We start from the raw sequence: 21,471 nt of genomic DNA, 5'->3' as shown, positions 1-21,471 counted from the left end.
GAAAAAGGTCAGTTTTCATTCCAATTGCAAAAATGGCAATGCCAAAGAATGCTCAAACTACTGTACAGTTGTACTCATTTCACATGCTAGCAAGGTAATGCTAAAAATCCTTCAAGCTAGGCTTCAGTAGTACATGAACTGAGAACTTCCAGATGTACAAGCTGGATTCAGGAAAGGCAAGGGAATGAGAGATTAAGTAGACAACATTCAATGGATCAATACATCTACTTTTGCTTCACGGACTATGCTAAAGCTTTGACTGTGTGGATCACAAGAAACTGTGGAAAATTCTTAAAGAGGTGGGAATAGCAGACCACCTTACCTGTCTCTTGAGAAATCTGTATGCAGGTCAAGAATCAACAGTTAGAACCAGACATGGAACAACAGACTGGATCCAAATTGGGAAAGGAATACATCAAGGCTGTATATTGTCACCCTCCTTATTTAACTTATATGCAGAGTACATCATGCGAAATGCCAGGCTGGATGAATCACAAGTTGGAATCAAGACTTTTGAGAGAAATATCAACAACCTCAGATATGCAGATGATACAACTCTAATGGTAGAAGGCGAAGAGGAGAGTGAAAAAGTTGGCTTAAAACTCCACATTCAAAAAACTAAGATCATGGCATCTGGTCCCATTACTTTATGGCAAATAGATGCGGAAACAATGGAAACAGTGACAGACTTTATTTTCTTGGGCTCCAAAATCACTGTGGATGGTGACTGCAGCCATGAAATTAAAAGATGCTTGCTCCTTGGAAGGAAAGTTATGGCAAATCTAGACAGTGTATTAAAAAGCAGAGACATCTCTTTGCCAACTAAGTCAAAGCTATGGTTTTTCCAATAATCTTGTATGGATGTAAGAGTTGGATCATAAAGAAGGCTAAGCGCCAAAGAACTGATGCTTTCAAATTGTGGTGATGAAGAAGAGTCTTGAGTCCCTTGGACAACAAGGAGATCAAACCAGTCAATCCTAAAGGAAATCAACCCTGAATATTCATTGGAAGGACTGTTGCTGAAGCTCCAGTACTCTGCCAGATGCGATGAGCTGACTCATTAGAGAAGACTTTGATGCTGGGAAAGATCGAGGGCATTAGGAGAAAGAGGCGACAGAGGACAAGATCGTCAGATGGCATCACCAACTCAACGGACATGAGTTTGAGCAAACTCTGGGAAATGGTGAAGGACAGGGAAGCCTGGCGTGCTACAGTTCATGGGGTTACAAAGAGTCAGATACAACTGAGCGACTGAACAACAGCAATAATAACTAGTGATTCTGGGCATCTCTTCCTGTTGACCATCCATGTCTTCTTTAGAAAAATGTCTATTCAGGATTTCAGCCCATATTTTGTTTTTTTTAGTACTGAGTTGCATGCACTTTTTGTACACAATGGATATTAACCTCTGATCAGTTGTATCATTAGCAAATATTTTCTCCCAGTTGGTAGGTTGTCTTTTCATCTTGTTGATGGTTTCCTTTGCTATGCAAAAGCTTTTAAGTTTAATTAGGTCTCATTTGTTTAATTTTGCTTTTCTTTCTTTCCTCCTCAGAGACTGATCCAAGAAAATACTGCTATGATCTTTGTCAAAGAGGGTTCCACCTAGGTTCTCTTCTAGGAATTTTACAGTTTCAGTTCTTACAATTAGGTCTTTAGAAACCATTTTGAGTTTATTTTTGGGTATGGTGTGAGGGTGTGTTCTAACTTCACTGATTGCAGGTGGCTGTCCAGCTTTCCTAACACCACTTGCTGAAGAGACTTGTCTTTTCTCTATTGTATATTCTTGCTTCCCTCCTCAAAGATTAATTGACTACAGGTGTGTGGGTTAGTTTCAGGGCTCTCTATTCTGTTCCACTGATCTATGCATCTCTTTTTGTGCCAATACAACACTGTTTTGATTAATGTAGCTTTGTTGTATAGTCTGAAGTCAGGAACCATGATTCCTCCAGTTTTATTCTTTTATTCTCAAGATTTCCTTGCCAATTCAGGGTCTTTTGCAGTTCCAGAGAATTTTAAGATTATTTGATCTAGATCTGAAAAATGTCGTGGGCATTTTGATAGAGATTGCATTATATCTGTAGCTGTCTTTGGATAGAATGGCCATTTTAATAACATTAATACTCCCAATCCAAGAGCATGGGGTATCTTTCCACTTCTTTGCATCATCCTCAATTTCCTTCATCAATGCTGTATAATTTTCAGGTCTTTCAGATCCTTGGTTAAGTTTATTCCTAGGTAATTTATTTTTTTTGATGCAATTTTAAATGGAATTCTTTTTATATTTCCTCTTTCTGATACTTTATTACTAGTGTGTGTGCTGTGTGCTAAGTTGCTTCACTCATGTCCAACTCTTTGCAACCCTATGGACTGGTAGCCTGCCAGGCTCCTCCGTTCATGGGGTTCTCCAGGCACGAAAACTGGAGTGGGCTGCCATGCCCTCCTCCAGGGGGTCTTCCCAACCCAGGGATTGAAACTACATCTCTTACTTGTCCTGCATTGACAAGTGGGTTCTTTACTACTAGCACCCCCTGGGAAGCCATTATTAGCAGACAGAAACAAAAATGATTTCTGTATAGACTCTTGGCTTCTGCAACCTTGCTGAATTCACTTATTAGTCATAATAGTATTTGGGTGAACACTTTAGGGTTCTCTGTAGAGATTATCAGATCATCTGCAAACAGTGAGTTTTTACCTCTTCCCTTCCAACCTAGGTACCTTCTATTTCTTTTTCTTGTCTGACTGCTGTGGCTAAGACTTCCAAAACTGTATTAAATAAAAGTGGCAAGGGTGTTGCCACTTGTCTTCTTTCTGAATTTAATACAAAGCTTTCAGCTTTTCACCATTGAGTATTATATTGGCTGTGGGTTTATTGTAAATGGCCTTTATATTGTTCAGCTATGTTCCCTCTATGCTCACTTTAATGAAAGCTTTAATCCTGAATGCATGTTGAATTTTTTCAAATGCTTTTCTTGAGTCTATTGAGATGATCATATGATTTTTATCTTTCATTTTGTTAATGTGGTATATATCACACTGACTGACATGTGAACATTAAACCATCCTTGTGACCCTAAAGTAAATCCATTTCACCATGATATATGATCCTTTTAATGTATTGTTGGATTTGGCTTCTAATATTTTGTTGAGGAATTTTCTATCTATATTCATCAAAGATAGAGTATCTTTGGTTTTAGTATCAGGGCAATGGTGGCTTCATAGAATGAGTTTGGGAGTGTTTCATCCTCTTCAATTTTGGGGACTAGTGTAAGAAGGATACATAGAAGTTCTTTGTATGTTTGGCAGAATTCTCCTGTCGGGTCTTAAACTTTTGTTTGCTAGTTTTTTTCTAATTATAAATTCAATTTCACTTCTAGTGATTGGTCTGTTCAAATTGTCTGTTTATTCTTGACTCCGTCTTGCCAGGCTGTGTGCTTACAGAAATTTGTCCATTTCTTCTAGATTGTCCAATTTGTTGGTATACGACTATTCATAGTACTCTTATGATCTTTTGTATTTTTGTGGTATTGTTTGCCATTTCCCCTCTTTCACGTCTTATCTTATTTATTTGGATCCTCTCTCTTTTCTTCTTGATGAGACTGACTAAAAGTTATCAACTTTGTGTGTCTGTACCAAAAAAAACACAAACAGCTCTGGCTTTCGTTTCTCTTTTCTATTGCTTTTTTAAAACTATGTTTAAATTTCTCTCTCTGATCTTTATTATTTCCTTCCTTTCTGACTTTGGGCATCATTTGTTCTTTTTCTGAAGTTTAGATGGCAGCTTAAGTTGTTCACTTGAAATTTTCCTTCTTACCTGAGGAAGGGCTGTATTGCCATGAATTTGCCTTTGGTACTCCTTTGGCTGCATCCGTATATTTTGGAAAGTTGTGTCCCATTTTCATTTATATTACAGTATTTTCTGATTTCCTGTTTGACTTCATCACTGACCCAGTGTGGTTTTTTTTTTTTTTTTTTTTTTAGCAGCATGTTGTTTAGTGTCCACAGATTTGTTTTCTTTTTGTTTCTCTATCAGTAGTTGATTTCTAGTTTCATACTACTGCGGGCAGAAAAAATACCTGATATAATTTCTGCCCTCTAACACTGCTGAAGTTTGTTTTGTGACATAGTATGTAATCTATCCTGGAGAACATTCCATGTGCACTTAAAAGAATGTATGTTCTCCTGGTTTGGGGCATAATGTCTTATAGATATCAATCAAGTCCAACTAGTCTAATGTGTAATTTAAGACCACCTTTGCCTTACTGATTTTCTTTCTGATCTGTCCACTGATGTCAGTGGAGTGTTAGAGTCACCTATTATTGGATTGTTGTCAATTTGCTCCTTTACATCTGTTAGTATTTGCTTTATAAACTTAGCTGCTCCTGTATATGTTAACATATTATTGACTGGGGTGTTTTTTGCAGAAACTAATGCCTATGGCTGGCTATTTGTTATGTAAGTAAATATTGAAACACTCTGGTTAATAACATTCAGGTAACAAAAGGCGTATTAATACATCTCTAGTCAATACGTGGTTAAGGAATGTTACATCTTCCTCTTAAAAGTTTATGAATATGCATACAAATAATATCAAAACTCATTATAAAATGCATTATTTAAGACAGTAGCATTTTAATCCATAACTTGCTATGGAAAATATAAATAAATAAGCCTAGTTTTTTCATTTTTTTGTTTTCCTAATCAAATTACAACATTCCTGTACTTTATTTTTCACTGTTTATATAACTAAGTTACTACCTAAGGTAGAAGGCAGCACACCTGCAAAGTCTTCACTATGCTAAGGTCAGATAATCAATTTCCTATCCCAAAAGACACAACTAATACATTACAGAGAATTATCACTAAATAGTAGCAGCTGCTTTTGTTAAGATGAGCTTTTATGGGGAATACTACAATAATGGAGTAGGAAGGAAACAGAATTTCATGTATCTCTATCTGTGGATTCTGTGAAAGCCCCACAGGTTTTTTTTTTTAACTTATCATTTAGTTTTAATACATATAACATGTATCTATTCTTCCTTAAATTATTTTCCCAATTAGGCCGTTACAGAATATGGAGCAGAGTTCCTTGCGCTATACAGTAGGTCCTTGTTGGTTATCCATTTTAAATTTAACAGTGTGTATATATGTCCACCCCAAACTCCCTAACTATCCTTTCCCCACACTTCCTCCTTGGTAACCACATGTTCATTCTCAGTCTGTGGGTCTGTTTTGTAAATAAGTTCATTTGCATCATTTCTTTTTAGATTCCACAAGAAGCAGTGCCATCTCATTTCTCTTTCTTTGTCTGGCTAACTGCATTCAGCATGACAGTCTCTAGGCCCAGCCACGTTGCTGCAAATGGCGTTGCTTCATTCTTTTTATGGCTCAGTGACATTCCACCACGTCTCCGTTCTCCATTCATCTGTCGACGGACATTCGGGCTGCTTCCATACCTTAGTTACTGTAAACAGTGCTGCTGTGAACGCAGGGGGCGCATGTGTCTACTTTCCTTTATGGTTCATCGTAGTCATGGTTGCTTTTATTTTTTTTTGGCCATTTAATTACATACTGGATTATTTAAGTGATCGTCTTACTCCATATTGGCCTTTCCTAATGGGATTTTCTCTTTCCTATATTTTCTTACTTCTTTTCCATTTAGAGAAAGCCCTTTCATAATTCCTTTCGGGTACATTCAGTACTGCTGGAATTCTAGTTTTTGCTTGTCTGAGAAATTCTTCCTCTCTTCCTCTATTCTAAATTATAATCTTGGGAAGCATATCCAGGGTTGTATGTTCTTCCCTTTCAGTACTGTGAATACCCTGTGCCACTCTTTTCTGGCTGCCCATAGCCTTACCAGGAATCTCATGTAACCGACCCCTTGTTTTTCTCTTGTTGCCTTAAGAATTCTTTAGCTTTTGCCATTTTAATGATGTGTTGGTGTGGGTTTGATTGGGTTCATCTTGTTTGGGACTTTCTGTGCTTCCTGTACCTGGATATCTGTTTCCTTCTTTAGGTTTGAAAAGTTTTCAGCCATAATTTCCTTGCATGCACTTTTTACCCCTCCTTCTCCTTCTAGAACTCCTACAACGTGAATGCTGGCACATTTGATGTTACCCCAGAGATCCCACATGTTCCACTCATTTCTGTTTTGTCGTCTTTCCATCCACTGCTCTGGCTGGGTGAGTTCCATTACTCTCTCTTCCAGATCATTTCTGTGTTCTTCTGGGTCATTCCGTCTATTATCCATGGCTTCTAGAGTGCTATTTAATCTCAGATATTGAATCATCTATTTCTGATTGGGGCTTCATTAAATTTTCCATTTCCTGTGCTTTTGTTCTGGGGGTAGGTGAGCCCCACAGGCTCACCCCAACACCGTTTGCTCTTCCTCTGTGTGTTACTGTTTTGTGACACTGTTGGCAGTGAGATCGGCATTGTGGGTCTCACCCCATGACCCCAGGCATCCTGCCTGTGACCATGACTGTCAAGCCTCTTGGTCTTCCTCACTGAGTTCTCTCGGTGCACCTGACATCAAGCGGGGCCAGGGAGAGACTCAGACCTGGGGGCCAGTGGAGGCGAGCCAGGAGCCAGAGCTGTCCTGCACTTGCAGGCGCTGGATCTGAAACTAATCTGAAATGGAGGAACAAGAGAGTTGAGAAGGATGGGAAAGTGCATCACGTGAGCACCCAAGGCAAAGGTTCACCTCCAGGAAGTTCTTTCTTAAACACACACTTTGCAGGCTGAAATTAAAGTAAAATTCTCATTTTTAAGCTCGATGGTATTTTCAAACACAGTCTGCTGATAAACCTTTTAATAAGTCCATCTAGATTTGCTCCAGTTTCCAGGAAACCTCATTTAGTCACCTCAGCCTTTCTCTGTGTGGCATTCAGGTCCGTTTCTCTCGCTCCCTTCAGACGCTACCGTTCTCTCACAGCTGTTTCTCCTTCCAACATGGGAATGACCTGCGATAAACTATGAGGTGAAAAAGAGCAACAAGCAGGGCATGACCTGCCAGGCGCACACCCGTGCACCAGGTGTACACAGCAGGACGACTGGGAGGGGACAGCCCAGGTGGGCCTGGCCACTCACTGTTGGGGCTCCCTGTGAGCAAGCTGAGGGCGGCACCATGGGCCCGCTTAAAAGGAGTGTGGCCTCCTGAGTCACTCAGACACCAACGCCCTCTCCTCTGGATTTCTCCTGTTGGAATCCTTTTGTCTGTGAAGATGCCCTGCATGGTGTCTGTGGGCCTCAGGGCAATACCGGTGAGGAAGAAGGAAGAGCAGGTCTTCCTTATCTGTAAGTTCACGTTTCTAACAAACATACATGGTGAAACACTATTTTGCAGCACATGCTCATGGATACAGACGTGCTCTGTACACAGATGACGTGATAAAAGCACGCCTGACTTCATGGGTGAGCAAGCCGGTCAGTGCCCAGGGCCCCTTCAGCAAGTGGTGGAGCTACACACCCAGAGCCACCCACTGGGCACCGGGCAGCGGTGACTCCCAAGTGGCCCCCGGCGCCACGAGTCTTACATATGATCTTCTCAGTGGCTACCAACACTCAAGACAAGTGACAGCTGACCGAATCAAAGCACTCTTGCCCCCTACACAAAGCACAGACAGAACAAGGAAAACTGTTGGAAAACTGTTTGACTCGTGAGAAATTCACACGCTAACACACATCTAAGTACACCTGCTTCACACCTACCAGTGTAAGTTCAGCGGTAGGGACGCTACAATTTCAGCTCACCATCAGACTTTATCAGTCTACTTTTATCTTTTTTCTCCTAAGAAGATAACGGTTTACAGTAGAGAGCTGTAAAACTGAATTTGGAGCAACTTTTTCTCCATTCCCGTGTGATCCATGTGCTCTAAGAGACATGCTTTCAAACAAAGCTCCACGTTGCTTTTCTCAGTTAGAGATGGGCTAGTAGCAAGACTACAGACCACGGCAAAACACACACACACCAAGAGGCATTCTAGTTCACGGTTAGGGTTTTAGTTCTAGCTTTAAAAGTAGGTAAAGCGAGATTTCCAAAGGATAAAAATACCTTAACTGTGTCCTTTTAAGTAAAGGTGAACTGACCTCTGAGCCACCAGGGAAGCCCGAACTGAGCAGTTAGGGCCCTTGAATTCAAAAGCTCTTGTTCACTTTACTGCTAGCCACTGACATTCTAGAAGAAAAACAATAAACAACCAGTAACCCAGGGCGCACTAGGCAGGTGCCCGTCCCCACTGAGAAAGACACCACTGCCTGCCACGGGCACACAGCCCCACTGCCACCCTCCTGCAGAGCACGTCACTGTGGCCGTGAATCCTCCATGGGCCGGCCCAGCATCATCTCGGGCGCCTGAGGCCTGTGGAATCTTCATGGCACCTGCAAGCCTCTACAGTGGACGCAGGACTCAGCAGCACGAGTATGAGTGAGAGGAAAGCCCCTGGGTGCTGAGTCTGGGCTCTAATTTCCCTGTAAATGGCAAGGTTTTCAACTGGCAAGAGAGGGGAACCTCGAGGGACCCACTTAAACGACCCATCCATTGCCTACGTCCCTTGTGAATGGCCCAACACTCCCCGCCACCCACCCCCCAACTCCGCCACCGCAGCCCCCACTGGTGTGTTACTTGTGAGACCTGCATGCTGCAGTCAGGAAGGGAAGTGGTACTTGCCGCTGAGCAGAGGCTTGTTGAGGGTGTACAGCGGGGGCAGGTCCTCAATGTTGGAGATGCGCTGGTACATGGCCCTGGAGAGGTGGTCCCCGTGGTACAGGCTGCCCAGAATGATGCTGGAGAAGTAAATGGGCTCCACGAAGATGCTGAGCAGGGACCCCTGGATGCCCACCACATTCCACCTGGAGGCAGAGGAAGAGGCCCTCAGTGCAGGGTCCCTTTGGCCTGGGCCCTCCATAGCGCCATGCTCACGTGGGCATGCTGCTCATTCCGTGCAAGTGTTAACCAATTTAAAAGGCAGTTAAATAACTGACTTGGGTTCCCTGGTGGCTCAGCTGGTTAAGAATCTGCCTGAAATGAGGGAGACCTGGGTTAGATCCCTGGGTTGGGAAGACTTGCTGGAGAAGGGAACGGCTATCCACTCTAGTATTCTGGCCTGGATAATTTCACGGACTGCATAGTCCATGGGGTTGCAAAGAGTCAGACACAACTGAGCGACTTTCACTAAATACCTGACTTAGTTTAAAATTCTAAAGAAAAAAATCTACTTAATTATTTTACGCTGGAACGATCTTTTGCCTCCATGTTTCCCAAGATGACACATTTACCGAAGATTAGTTCTAAAAAGATAACGAGCCACGTTTCTTGTGAGAAAAATCAAAAGAAAAAATAAACCTTTATTTCATTACTTCTAATATATAAAAAATGGTAGCTCCAGAGGGACGGAAACTGGCCTCTTCCTGCTCTCTGGTGGCGGCAGCGACCATCCTGACCCTGTGTTTGGTGTAGGTAAGGTCACAGCACCAACCCGCCAGGGCTTTATCTCAATGACAACCCCAACACCGCATCACTGCTCTGAGCCCCACAGACAGCAGGAGAGCCGCCCTCCATGGCCTCAGGGGTCCATGTCCCAGCACCCAGGGGGCAAAGCTCACTGGCTCCAGGGGTCTTCTCCCTCATACCCCTTCCCCGAGCCAGCAGCATAGGCATCCTCTGCTCCCTGCAGAGCTCCAGCCCTCAGCCAAGGGTCCCCAGTACACCCACCTTGGTCTGTGCAAAGTCCTCCTCTCTGGGCACAGCCCCCTCAGCTGCCACTGGAGCCCACCAGGTGCCCCCTCTGCTGAACCCCTGCAGATCTTACCATCTGTCCCCTACCTTCTCCCATCAACAGGCTCTAAGCGGGAGGGATTCGTCTGTTTAGCATACTAAAACATCCCAGCATTCAGGGACCTGGCCTCACAGCTCAGTATGCGCTGACTGGACAAATCCTCGGCTCCCCCTACCCTCTAAGAAGGAAATTAGAGCACAGGTTTTCTCCTATCTAGCAAGGAACAGTAGGGAAGGATTCAGTGCGCACAAAACCCACAGGGAGCCCTTTCTTATGTAAATCAGAGTCTTGTCAGGGGGGTTAGGCCCCATTAAGCTGAATTCAGCCTCCTGGGGCAAACTTGAAAACCCTGCAATGGCAGAAACTTATACAAGTTACAAGTCATTAATTTTGAACACATGCTTCGCAGGCGAATCCTAGGCCCCGATTGCTCCACGGAGGCCCTCGTGGGAAGTGGTCCACCTACTCGGCTCAGCTCCCCTAGGCGACCTTCACAGGGAACACGGAGGCACCGACTTTACCAGCAGCAAACACGTGTGGGATGTGTGCCATACAAGCCCACTGCCCCCAGCAAACCCCTGTGAAAACTGGCTGTCCCCGTGACCCCACAGCCTCCCCACAGCAGGGGGGCTCACAGCTGACGCCCCCGCCCCCCTCTGTGTCTGGGGGAGAGGGAGGAGGCGGTGGTGGGGGGACAGGGCTCCGCATGCTTGCGCGCACTGCTGCCCTCAGGCAGGTGGTCTCTGCTTTCTCCCCAGCTCTGCGCGGGGCACAGGCTGTGCTACCCCCTCCCATGGCCCAGTCAACAGAATTCACCCAGAGGTGAGAGCCCCCAGGACCCCTCACCGCCACCCCCCCACTGTGGTCTTACTCGAAGCCCGCCCACTGCCCTGATTGATCCCTCTGGAACCAGAACCGTCTGTGGGAGGCAGCCCTGCCCCTATGAGACCCAGGCCAGCCCCCCAGACCCTGTTCATGGTGACCACATGACTGCCAGAGGCAGGGGCAGCCCTCCAGGGGCACCAAAGGTCAGAGGGTGGGAGCTCAGCCCCGCCCCCACTTCCAGGGTTGAGTGAATCACCAAAGACCAAGGATTCAATCATCTGCATGAAGATCCCAGAGGACAGGGCTGGGAGTGTCCTCCACCCAGGCCCTGCTGCCTTAACCACTCAGCGAGACTCTTCTACTTGAGTGTCAAGTGCTACGAAAAATGATGAGATTTTGATTGAAGTTACCGATTTGGAAGAAAATCAAGCAATGTCGGTTTCATTCTTTTACAAGTGGTTGACCATTGTAATTAATCTCCAATTAAAATAAATAAATTTATATTAAAAAAAAAGAAATGATGTTGGATTTGGCATAGATGGGGATGTTTTAGATTAGAGGACGGCCTGTCATTTTGTTTCCCTTCCTGGCTTGGTCTAGGGATACAGGGTGAGCTGAGGCCCTTCCCCACATTCCTGACTGTATGTATGAAGAGGATACCTCCCCAGAATGCAGAGAACTCACTCAAGGGTCTCCTGCAAGAGCTGCGTCCTCTTTCTCTGCAGCCACCTCTGATTTTCTCCAATTTATTTAATTCTTGGGAGTGAGGGCATGACAGGTTTACTTTTTCTTAATGTTTGGAATTCCATTCAAATTTCTTATACATGCTTGAGTCAATTTTAGGAACATACACGTTTCTACAAAGCTTTTATGTCATCTCAGCTTTAATGGTGTCTGTAACTCTCACTGCAGCCATCTGTGCACGTGTCCATTCCTACTAGATCCTGACACCCTTTCCTTCTCCCCTGACTTGGCTGCACCCTGTGTCTTGGTCAGACTTCCAGAGGTCTGCCAATTTTATCACTTTTCAAAGCAGCACTCTGGGTTTCTGACTGTTCACTGCTCATCAGTGCTGTATCGAGTACTAACGTCTGTTCTGTGTCCTTCCCTCCCTTCTGCGAATTTGGACTTGCTCTCTTGTTCTCAGCTGTGGTGCTCTATGTCATTCACTTACGACCATCTCCTAACTTCCCCTGCAATTTCTTCTATGAATTGCTGAGGCTTGATGGACACACAGTGCCCTGCCTGGGGTCAGAGCACAGAATTTGGGGAGTCCTGGCATATAAACACCCTCCTCGGTCGGGAAGATCCCCTGGAGAAGGAAATGGCAACCCACTCCAGTATTCTTGCCTGGAGAATACCATGGATAGAGGAGCCTGGAAGGCTACAGTCCACGGGGTTGCAAAGAGTCAGATATGACTTAGCAACTAAACAATAACAAAACCCCCACCCCAGCCCTCTAGTCTCCTCCCACCTTGCTCCAGGCCTTCCTCCTGCCCCTCCTGCTCTGCCCCATCCCTGGGCCACCACTGACCTGCTTCTGTTACTTTCTAGAAATCTACAGCAATGGAATCACACAGTAAGCACTCCTCTGGTTCCTGGCATGCTGTGCAGTTCTTCTTCGATGTGTCCACATACCACGGACTGAACATCACAGCTTATTCTGTCCCTTGCCTGAGCAGCGCCCTGAGGCACAGATACTCCCATTTAACCCTGTTTAAAGACTGACAGCTGTTCGAGCTGCTCCCAGATGTGGAGAAGCCGCTTCAATCGCTCCAGTGTGAGTCTGCAGGGACAGTGCTTCCATTTCTCTCCGGAAACAGGAGTAAAGTGGAGGGAACACATGCCAGAGATGCCTTTAACATCTAAGACACGGCTGAGCCTTCTTCACAGTTGGCTGCAGTGTCTGTTCCCAGCCTGGGAGGATGACGCCCCAGGGCCTGGGGTCCCCACCATACCCGACAGGGCTCTAAGCCTGGAGTGAAGAATGTGCCCTCATAGCTCTCTGTACGTCCCCGTGATTAACGAGCTTCTCATGTGCTAATCTGACATCTTTTTTGGTGAAGTGCCCATTAAAATATTTTGCCCATTTTAAAAACTGCTTCCCCCCACTGTTGGTTTTAGAAGTCTTTGTATAGTGTGGATCTAGGTCCTTTATCAGATGTAAGCTGTGTAAATATTTCCTTCCAGTCAGTGACTTTATTTCTCAATCTTTTAACAGAGTCTTTCAGAGAAGCAATTTTTAATTTGATGATGGCTAACACCATTTTTTTTGCTCTCAAGGAGCGTGCTTTTGGTGTTGCATCTAAGACATAACCCATCCCAGTGGCCAAGATTTTCTCTTTCCTTCTAAAACTTTTATGCATTTAGGTCTATGACACATTTCCAGTATATGACACATTTTTGTATATGGTGCAAAATATGAAGTTCACTTGTTTGTTTTTACATAGGGATGTTCAGTTGTGCCAGCATCATTTGTTAAAAACACTATTCTTTCTCTACTGAACTGGCTTTGAACCTTGATCAAAAATCAGCTGTGACCAACAATGAACTTGCGGAACTTGAAGTTTAAACCACAACACTGTTTACATTCAGTTCAGTTCAGTTCAGTTCAGTCGCTCAGTCGTGTCTGACTCTTTGCAACCCCATAAATCGCAGCCCGTACTACTGGAGATCAGTGGAGAAATAACTCCAGAAAGAATGAAGGGATGGAGCCAAAGCAAAAACAACACCCAGTTGTGGACGTGACTGGTGGTAGAAACAAGGTCCGATGCTGTAAAGAGCAATATTGTATAGGAACCTGGAATGTCAGGTCCATGAATCAAGGCAAATTGGAAGTGGTCAAACAGGAGATGGCAAGAGTGAACGTCGACATCCTAGGAGTCAGTGAACTAAAATGGACTGGAATGGGTGAATTTAACTCAGATGACCATTATATCTACTATTGCGGGCAGGAATCCCTTAGAAGAAATGGAGTAGCCATCATGGTCAACAAAAGAGTCCGAAATGCACTACTTGGATGCAGTCTCAAAAAAGACAGAATGATCTCTGTTCGTTTCCAAGGCAAACCATTCAATATCACAGTTATCCAAGTCTATGCCCCAACCAGTAATGCTGAAGAAGCTGAAGTTGAACGGTTCTATGAAGACCTACAAGACCTTTTAGAACTAACACCCAAAAAAGATGTCCTTTTCATTATAGGGGACTGGAATGCAAAAGTAGGAAGTCAAGAAACACCTGCTTACATTAACACCTCCCAAAATTAAGTATAGGTACAAATCTAACAAAAATACAAGACCTATACAAGGAAAACTATAAAACTGACAAACGAATCAAAGAATTAAGTAAATAGAGAGATAGCCTATGTTCATGGAGAGGAAGACTCGATTCTTTCCAACCTGAGCTACAGACTCAGCACAAACCCGTCAAGACTCTAGCACAGTATTCTGCAGATAGTGACAAACTGATTCCAAAGTTTACATTAAGGGCCAGAAGGCCTGAAGAGCCCACACAACACAGGAGAACAAAGCTGGAGGACTGACTATCCGACCTCAAGACCTACTATGAAGCTACAGTGACTGATCTTGTGATTTATCAGAAAGTACAGTTGGTCACTCAGATGATCAGAATATATTTTTCTTATATAGGTCTGGTATTCTTCTGGGGTTCCTGGCTCACAGCTCCCAGGCCCTGGGAACTTTCTAAGTGATTAACCATAAGGGGTCTGTGCTAATGAGGTGGACTGTGTCACCCACCTGAGGACGGGGGCTGGTTGGCTGTGGAGCCAAATACTGATTACATACTGTGGGAACTTTCAGCCCCATTCTCTTGACCTCCCGGTAGGGGAGAGCAGCTGGAGGTTGAGTTCCTATACTAACAGCCATGATTTTAATCAATGGTGCCTTTATAGTGAAGCCTCTTACCCAAAAGGACCTGGCTCCAGAGCCTCTGTCCAGAGACCCCACCTCTCCTCTCAAGGTGGCCCTGAAGCACCTTTTAAGACCTGAGTCCTTCAGTAAATCTGTGGGACACATGCCAGGTGTCCCTGGAAACACCCCGGGGCACCCGGGCGTGCAGGGGTGGGGGCAGGCCCAGGCGCATGTCCGAGGGGACTTACCTGGCCATCTTGTCACTGCAGGACATGGTGAGCAGCCGCTCCCCCTGCAGCACCCCATCCCACGTCTGGACGCTGGCATTGGAGCGAACGGGGATGGTCCCCTCACCAGACTCTATCTTCGTCCGCAGCTGTCCACGGGCTTTTCGGTTCGGATGTCTGTCTGCTGGCTCTAAGACAGAGACACAAGGTCCTCTGGAGAGGGTCTGCCGGTCGACCACCTATTTAACTCACCAGAAAGCATGTCTAACAACACTCTATCAATTCAAAACACGGTTCACACACACGCGTGCGTGTGTTCATTCTACATGCACCTAAGACATGTGCTTACGATGCAAGCACAAGAAATTGGACGGGAGGATACAATACACACCAAAGTCACAAAGGTGGTTCCCCTGGTGGTTGGGAGAAAAGAAGGCCTCCACTTTAACAAAACGATGTATTTCCAGGATTAGAAACTAGCGGAAGCAGACAGAACACAAGGGTGACATTTGCTAATTCTAGGTGATGGATATTAGAGTATTTGCTATATTTCTCTGCTGCATACTTAAATTTTCAAAAATAAATCTATAGGGATGTGGAAATAAATCCATAGGAAACATTCACAAACACCCAGACGTTTTTTACATGAATACAGTGATTTAAATGTTTTTTTTTTTTATGTTTTAAAAATATTTGGCAATTTCTACAGTGCATATTTGTTGCTTAAAAAAATTTTTTTTTATAATTTTGTGTTTTTAAAAATTCTTAGGTATCTATTTATTTATCTGTGCTGGGTCTTCTTTGTGGAATGCAGGATCTTAGGTCTTGGTTGCAGCACGCAGGATCTTAATTGCAGCACGTGGGATCTAGTTTCCTGACCAGGATTGAACCCAGGCCCCCTGCACTGGTAGCGAGAAGTCTTCGCCACTGGGTCACCAGGGAAGTCCCCACATGTTGCTTTTATAATCAAGAAAAATAATGTGATCAAATGTTCTATCTGGAACAAATAATCCTTAAGCTTGTGAGCAGGGTTGTGGATACAAATTCCTATGAAACAAGAGCAGGAACAAGAATGAGAGCTCACGGAGGTCAGAGAGAGGCCTTCCTGCCCATCGACACCTGCTTCTGAGACTTGGTCACACTCTCGTGATATCACAACCCGCCAGAAACGTGGACCACGACGTGCATTTCCAATCTAGAGATGCGTGTCATCCAAATTCAAAATCTGAACACAATTTTGTTTAATATCCTCACTCTATTCTAATTTCTTGTTTGAATCCACATTTTCATTCATTAAAAATTTCAAGTTACTAATTGAGAAGCAAACTTCATGTTTTTATACATTCCTATCAGATCTACATCCAAGGTTGAAATCTTTGAAGAAGAAACGATATTAATACAGGTTTGTCCTTTTCTCTGTTACAACACAGGACTTTCTCGGGACGCGGCGGCTACTGCTGAGCCTGGCATGGTACCTTCCAGGATGGGTTCGTGCGGTGAGAAGATCCTGGCGTCCCCGCAGGGGGAGGTGCTGATGTACAGGTGGAACTGGACATTCTCCTTCAGCTTGAAGCCGCCCCGCTCGGACTTCTCAAAGATGGACCTCTTCTGATCATCTCTGCTACTGAAAGGAGTAAGTTGCAAAGATAAACCTTAAAGCTGAACATAATCAAAATTCAGTCTCTCATAGCTGATGATGATTTTCAAAGGCCAGTGTTTTCAACAGGGTAAGATAAGCTTGCACTGGGGTATTTACTTGACATGTTTATGATAATTAGCATGGTTCCTGCCTGCTCACCAATGAGACAGGTCATCAGTACACAAGTAACCCCGTTCTCTTCATTTACAACCTCAGAACAGAAAGGCTGCGAGTAAGACATGACCTGGGGCAGGAAGTAGTCAGACTCACAGTCAGCCGTCTGGACATGGTGACCTCCCCAGCACTTATTCCTGTATAAAGCAAAAGCCTGGGGTCTGGAACACAGACATGACCCCTCTGACTGCACGCGTGGTGGTATGTACACAGGCATGTGAATTATATAACTCAGCCAACTCTACTTGATAGCCTGAGCTTCAAGGGCAAAGGGTTCCCAACCTGTAACTCAGAAAGTTACTACGCTGAGAATTTTTCAGTGATGACAGACACACGGTGAAAAGGATGCAATACATTTGATCGGAGGAAAATTTTTTTTTATGGAAAACAGCTTCCTTCACCCATTTCCTCGGACACTCACTTTAAGTAAAGCTCAAGCTGCATGTAGAGAAACCTCAGCAGGGATCTGCGGGCTATGATCTCCGCGTGGCAGTCGTTAAGTGCGAGCCCCCGGTCACTCATGTACTCGCCGTTGATGCACTTTGTTCCCGTGGAGATGCTGATCACCTTGGCGTCCTTCACATCTGTGCCTGGAACACAGGAGAAACCATTTCGCGATTCCTCCCCAGGAATTGGCTCAGCCAGCTGGGCTGAGCGGATACTCCAAGAAGAGAGGGCCCCAAGACAGCCTCAGACCCAGCCCCCAGGAGCCAAAGGTCCTCTGGCCGCCCCAGGGACACAGGCACTGGCCGTGGTTGTGGTTCCTGCTCCCAGGAGTGGTCCATGTAGACACTGCTCAGGGGGTTCACTTCCAGGAGGTGGAAGAGGACTTGGGGAGGGATCCCCTCACAGCTGGGAACTTAAGGGCAAATTTAGCTGGGTTTCTGTTGCCGTCTCCAAGGGTGCTTCCCCCACGCAGTCTCTATGCTTTCGGAAGCCTTCTCTCGCGGGGAAGGGAACAGGGAAGCTTATCTGGCAACAGTGATGTGAACTGACACACCAGAGACGGCTACTCTCAGTGAAGCAAGAACCAACAGGTCTCCTGCCTTTCCCAGACTCGCTCAAGATGATTCATGTAAGGTTACTGGAATCAAATACTAATACAGGACGCTTTCTCCAAACAAAACACTCAGGTTAAACAGATGAAATGGTGGGGGAGAAACATAAGTGCAGCTCCTCCAGTGGCACACAGGAGACATTCTGAAGGAGGATGAAGAAGTCGCCTTCTGCTCCTGTCAGAGACTTCTGTACACTGAGAGCGTGTCTTCTTCATTAAGTGTGAGAACACGCAGTGGACACACATCAACACGGTTACCTGTTGTCATGACGATTCCAGCAAGGACCTTCCTGCGCGCGTGGGGGGAGGCGAAGCTGTCTGTCAGGTCCCCAAACTTATCCAGCACCAGGCGGGCCACGGCATCGGCCAGGACCTGAGGACCAAGAGGGGGTCAGCGCCCTCTGGGGTTACGTTCTGGGGCCTCTTCTCTGAGCCACACGGGAGGTCTGGCAAATGAGTGTGTGAGTGTGTGTGTGTGTGTGCACGCACACGTGTGCATGCGCAGTTTTTCCTCCAAGACATTTCTTGGAACCAGGCATCCGAGGGGCATATAAGGGCCTCTACGGACAGGATGGCAGGAGCCCAGCCACGTGGGAGCAGCACAGAGCAGCTAAGGCCTCCCACCCCAGCCCTCTCTCCGGGGGGAACCCAGGCCCAGGGCGGCAAGGTCACCTGCCTCCCTCCCTCTGTGGCTTGGAGCCTGCAGCCACACTCCCCAAGAAATAGGGCTTCTGACTGGTCACCTCAAAGCGGAAGCCAGAACGGCCCTGCAGGGGCCACTCAGGAAGGAAAGGGGAGTCAGAAGGGAAACCATATCTCAGCACCTCCCTCCCAAGGCAGCAGTCCACCTGCGCCTGTTACCTCCACATCTGAGACCAGAGAGCAGCACTGCCCAGAGCCCCACAGGCGCGGGCTCTGTCCCCTAGCTGGGACGACAGGGGAGGGCTGCAGGGCCGCTCGCGCACAGCGCTGGCCGCGTCTGGGGGGCGTGCAGCACTGCACTTGGGGGCACACGGCTTCGAGAGTGTGGACCTGGTCCTCCTTCTACAGCATGGACTGAGGGACCCCCTGTGTTCTGGGAACAATGCCTGATGGGAGGGGGTGCAAGGAGTCACATGGGACCCACGTCCCAGCAGCTCACACTTGTCTCGAGTCCCCAGCCAAGCCCTCAATGAAACACTCCTGAATGGGCAGAAGAGTCATTATTCTCAATGGCAGCTTATCCGGAAAGAACAGTCGTCAGTACACTGCCCTACTCTTGCACCAGCAACGAGCCCCAGAAGATGGTGCTCACGGCCAAGTAGGAGGGAAACAGGAGAGTGGGGACAGGGCCAGGACCTAACCCTGCACCCTCGGAAGAGGAGCAAGGCCGTGGGTGAGTGCAAGAAAGGCAGCAAGACTGCGGACAGGACAGGAAGTGGAGGCGATGTGCATGAGAGGAGACAGAGGCCCCCCTACAGGGTGAGGAGCTGCAGACGGGTGGACGCAGAGTCTGGGCTGCTGCCACGCCTCTGCCTGGGCAGTCCCCCAGCCACCATCCCCCTGACACACTGGCATGAAGCCCCTCCCTCCAGCTTTGGGGCAGACAAGGCCACACAGCAAACATGCTCTCACAGTCAGTGGGGACTGGGTGGGCTCCTGGGACACCTTGTCTGGGCCACGTCCATCAAGTTCATGGATAGCCCTGTGCTCACCATGTGGACAGTACCATCTGACTTTATAATCTCTCAATGCCACATGAAGGCAACATGGAAGCAACAAGTCCCTGGGACCAGGGAAGGCCCCCCTACATCCTTCCGGGTAACCCCAGGAAGACAGCAAGATGCCTCACTCCCAGGAGGTATGTGTCGAAAAGGCCATCGAGTCCAGAAATGATGCTAAGAGGAGCAACTCTCTGAAGGCTGCTCACAGGTCCTCCGAGGAGGGTATGACTGCATTCTTGGGTACTGCTTGAGGGCAGGGAGCCACCCTGGGGCCCCTGGAAGCGGTAGGGGGTGAGGGGGAGACAGTTCACCTCCCCAGACCCAGCTGGCCTGGGCCACAGAGGCAGCTGGGCAGGGCTGATGAGGCCCCTCCCGAGCCAGCAGCTCTGCTCACTGCTCCCCACGGGTGTCACGGCCAGGACCGAAGCAGGCTGCCAGTGCCCACACACGCATGCACACTCATCCCTCCCCCTACAGGTGACTCCCAAGCAGCTTTCAATGACCCCAGTCTCTCTACACGACTGCTCACGCTAGGAGAAGACGGCACATGTCAGGAGTCACCGTGACCACAGCATGGGTGAACCTTGGCTGAAAGACTGCATCAGATATTCAACTGGAAAATAAAGTCCCTTGAGAGCTGGTGCCCCTGATGTGTGCAATGATAAATGGACCAACAGTCCTTATAAATCATATAACAAGAGGCTAATACGGGAAGCAGTTACTTGGCTCATTAAAAAAAAGAACAGTAATATACTTTGAATATATTACTTTACATTGATGCTGTATTGGTTGCTTTCAGCAAAAAATAAATAAATAAAGTTCCTTCTTTCACAGCTGAGAACTACTGGTCCTCAACGGTCCCCCAAAGGCAGGATGGGGGTGGGTTTTCCTGGGGGAGTGCAGGCTGGCCTGTCAACCTGGGCTCCTCCATACCTTCTCATTACATCAATGTGTATTTTATTCTCAAACTGAATCATATGATGATAGAAAGGATTAGAGAACAGGGTGAGACTTTCTCCCTGAAACAAACATCTTCACAATAGACCAGAGACATGTTGGATTTCCATGAAAAGAAGCAATAAATAACCAAACAGTTCTATGGGTGTTGAGACAAGTAAGCCTTGCTCCTTCACTCTCCTCAGAGCACCCCCTGAAATGTCCCCTCTTCACCCTGAGATGACCCCTTACCTTCTTGTGAGATGACATCACCCTTCACAATGAAATGTCCCTTCTCTTCAGGCTGAAATGTCCCCTCTTCTCACCATGAGATGACCCATCTTTACCATAGATGACCCCTCTCTCACCAAGATGACCCTCCCTCACCCTGAGATAACCCTCCCTCACCCTGAGATGACCCCCCTCACCCTGAGATGACCCCTCCTCACCCTGAGATGACCCCCCCTCACCCTGAGATGATCCTCCCTCACCCTCAGATGACCCTCCCTCACCCTCAGATGACCCCACCTCACCCTGAGATGATCCCCCCTCACCCTGAGATGATCCCCCCTCACCCTGAGATGATCCCCCCTCACCCTGAGATGACCCCTCCCCTCTTCTCCTGATTTTCCTGCTCCGTGCCCTGTCCAAGAGCAAACTAAGAGCAGTGCCCACCTGTGGCTGAGCAGGCAGAGCTCTAGGGACCCCGCGGGGACTCCAAGTGCAGAGACCCCTGGGACCCTGGGGCTCTGGATCTCTCATGGGGATCCAACGCCCCAGGCCTTCTGACATGTGCTCACCACTGTGGAGGCTTGGCCTCTGCCTGGACACGCTCCACAGGGCCCTAGTACCTTGACCCTAACTTGGGTTTCAGCTGCTGACCAGCCTGCCTCACCTCTCCTGCACCTGGGGTTCCATGTGAGATGTGGAGGGAGGAGACCGCTGAGCTGTGACAGGCGCAGGGCTCCGGCCCCTCTCCTGCCCTCCCGCTCCTGAGACAGGCCCTGCGGGGTGTGGTTGCCACAGGGTGGGCAACAAGGTAAGGGCGCCTTGGCCCGCCTGCCGTGGGCAGCAACAGCCACAGAGCACCTGTCAGCGCCAGCCTCGGCTGGGCTCCCGTGCCCACATGAGCAGCACAGTACTGGGAAGGCCCCCTGGCAGCCTGGCTTACAGGAGCTCTCTCTGCTGGGGACAGGGCGGCGGAGAAGCTGACCCCGACAGCCACACCTTGTCTAAGAGCGTCAGCCACACGCGGCGCTCAGCGG

General features: G+C 47.2%; 1 protein-coding gene across 1 annotated transcript in view; it reads right to left on the bottom strand.

Moving 5' to 3' along the window:
- The window catches only part of ADARB1 (adenosine deaminase RNA specific B1), a 108,234-nt gene that overhangs the window by 7,140 nt on the left and 79,623 nt on the right, over positions 1–21,471 (bottom strand). The window contains exons 5-9 of the mRNA XM_068986650.1: positions 17,826–17,940; positions 16,932–17,100; positions 16,173–16,321; positions 14,719–14,887; positions 8,669–8,850 (exon numbers count right to left, since the gene is read on the bottom strand). Of these exons, the coding sequence (XP_068842751.1) occupies positions 8,669–8,850; positions 14,719–14,887; positions 16,173–16,321; positions 16,932–17,100; positions 17,826–17,940 (784 nt within the window). The remainder of the gene's footprint in view (positions 1–8,668; positions 8,851–14,718; positions 14,888–16,172; positions 16,322–16,931; positions 17,101–17,825; positions 17,941–21,471) is intronic.

This window comes from Capricornis sumatraensis, chromosome 1, assembly GCF_032405125.1.
Source record: "Capricornis sumatraensis isolate serow.1 chromosome 1, serow.2, whole genome shotgun sequence".
NCBI classification, from domain to species: domain Eukaryota; kingdom Metazoa; phylum Chordata; class Mammalia; order Artiodactyla; family Bovidae; genus Capricornis; species Capricornis sumatraensis.
The sequence above is the reverse complement of the archived record's forward strand: the minus strand, read 5'-3'. Positions and strand labels throughout refer to the sequence as shown.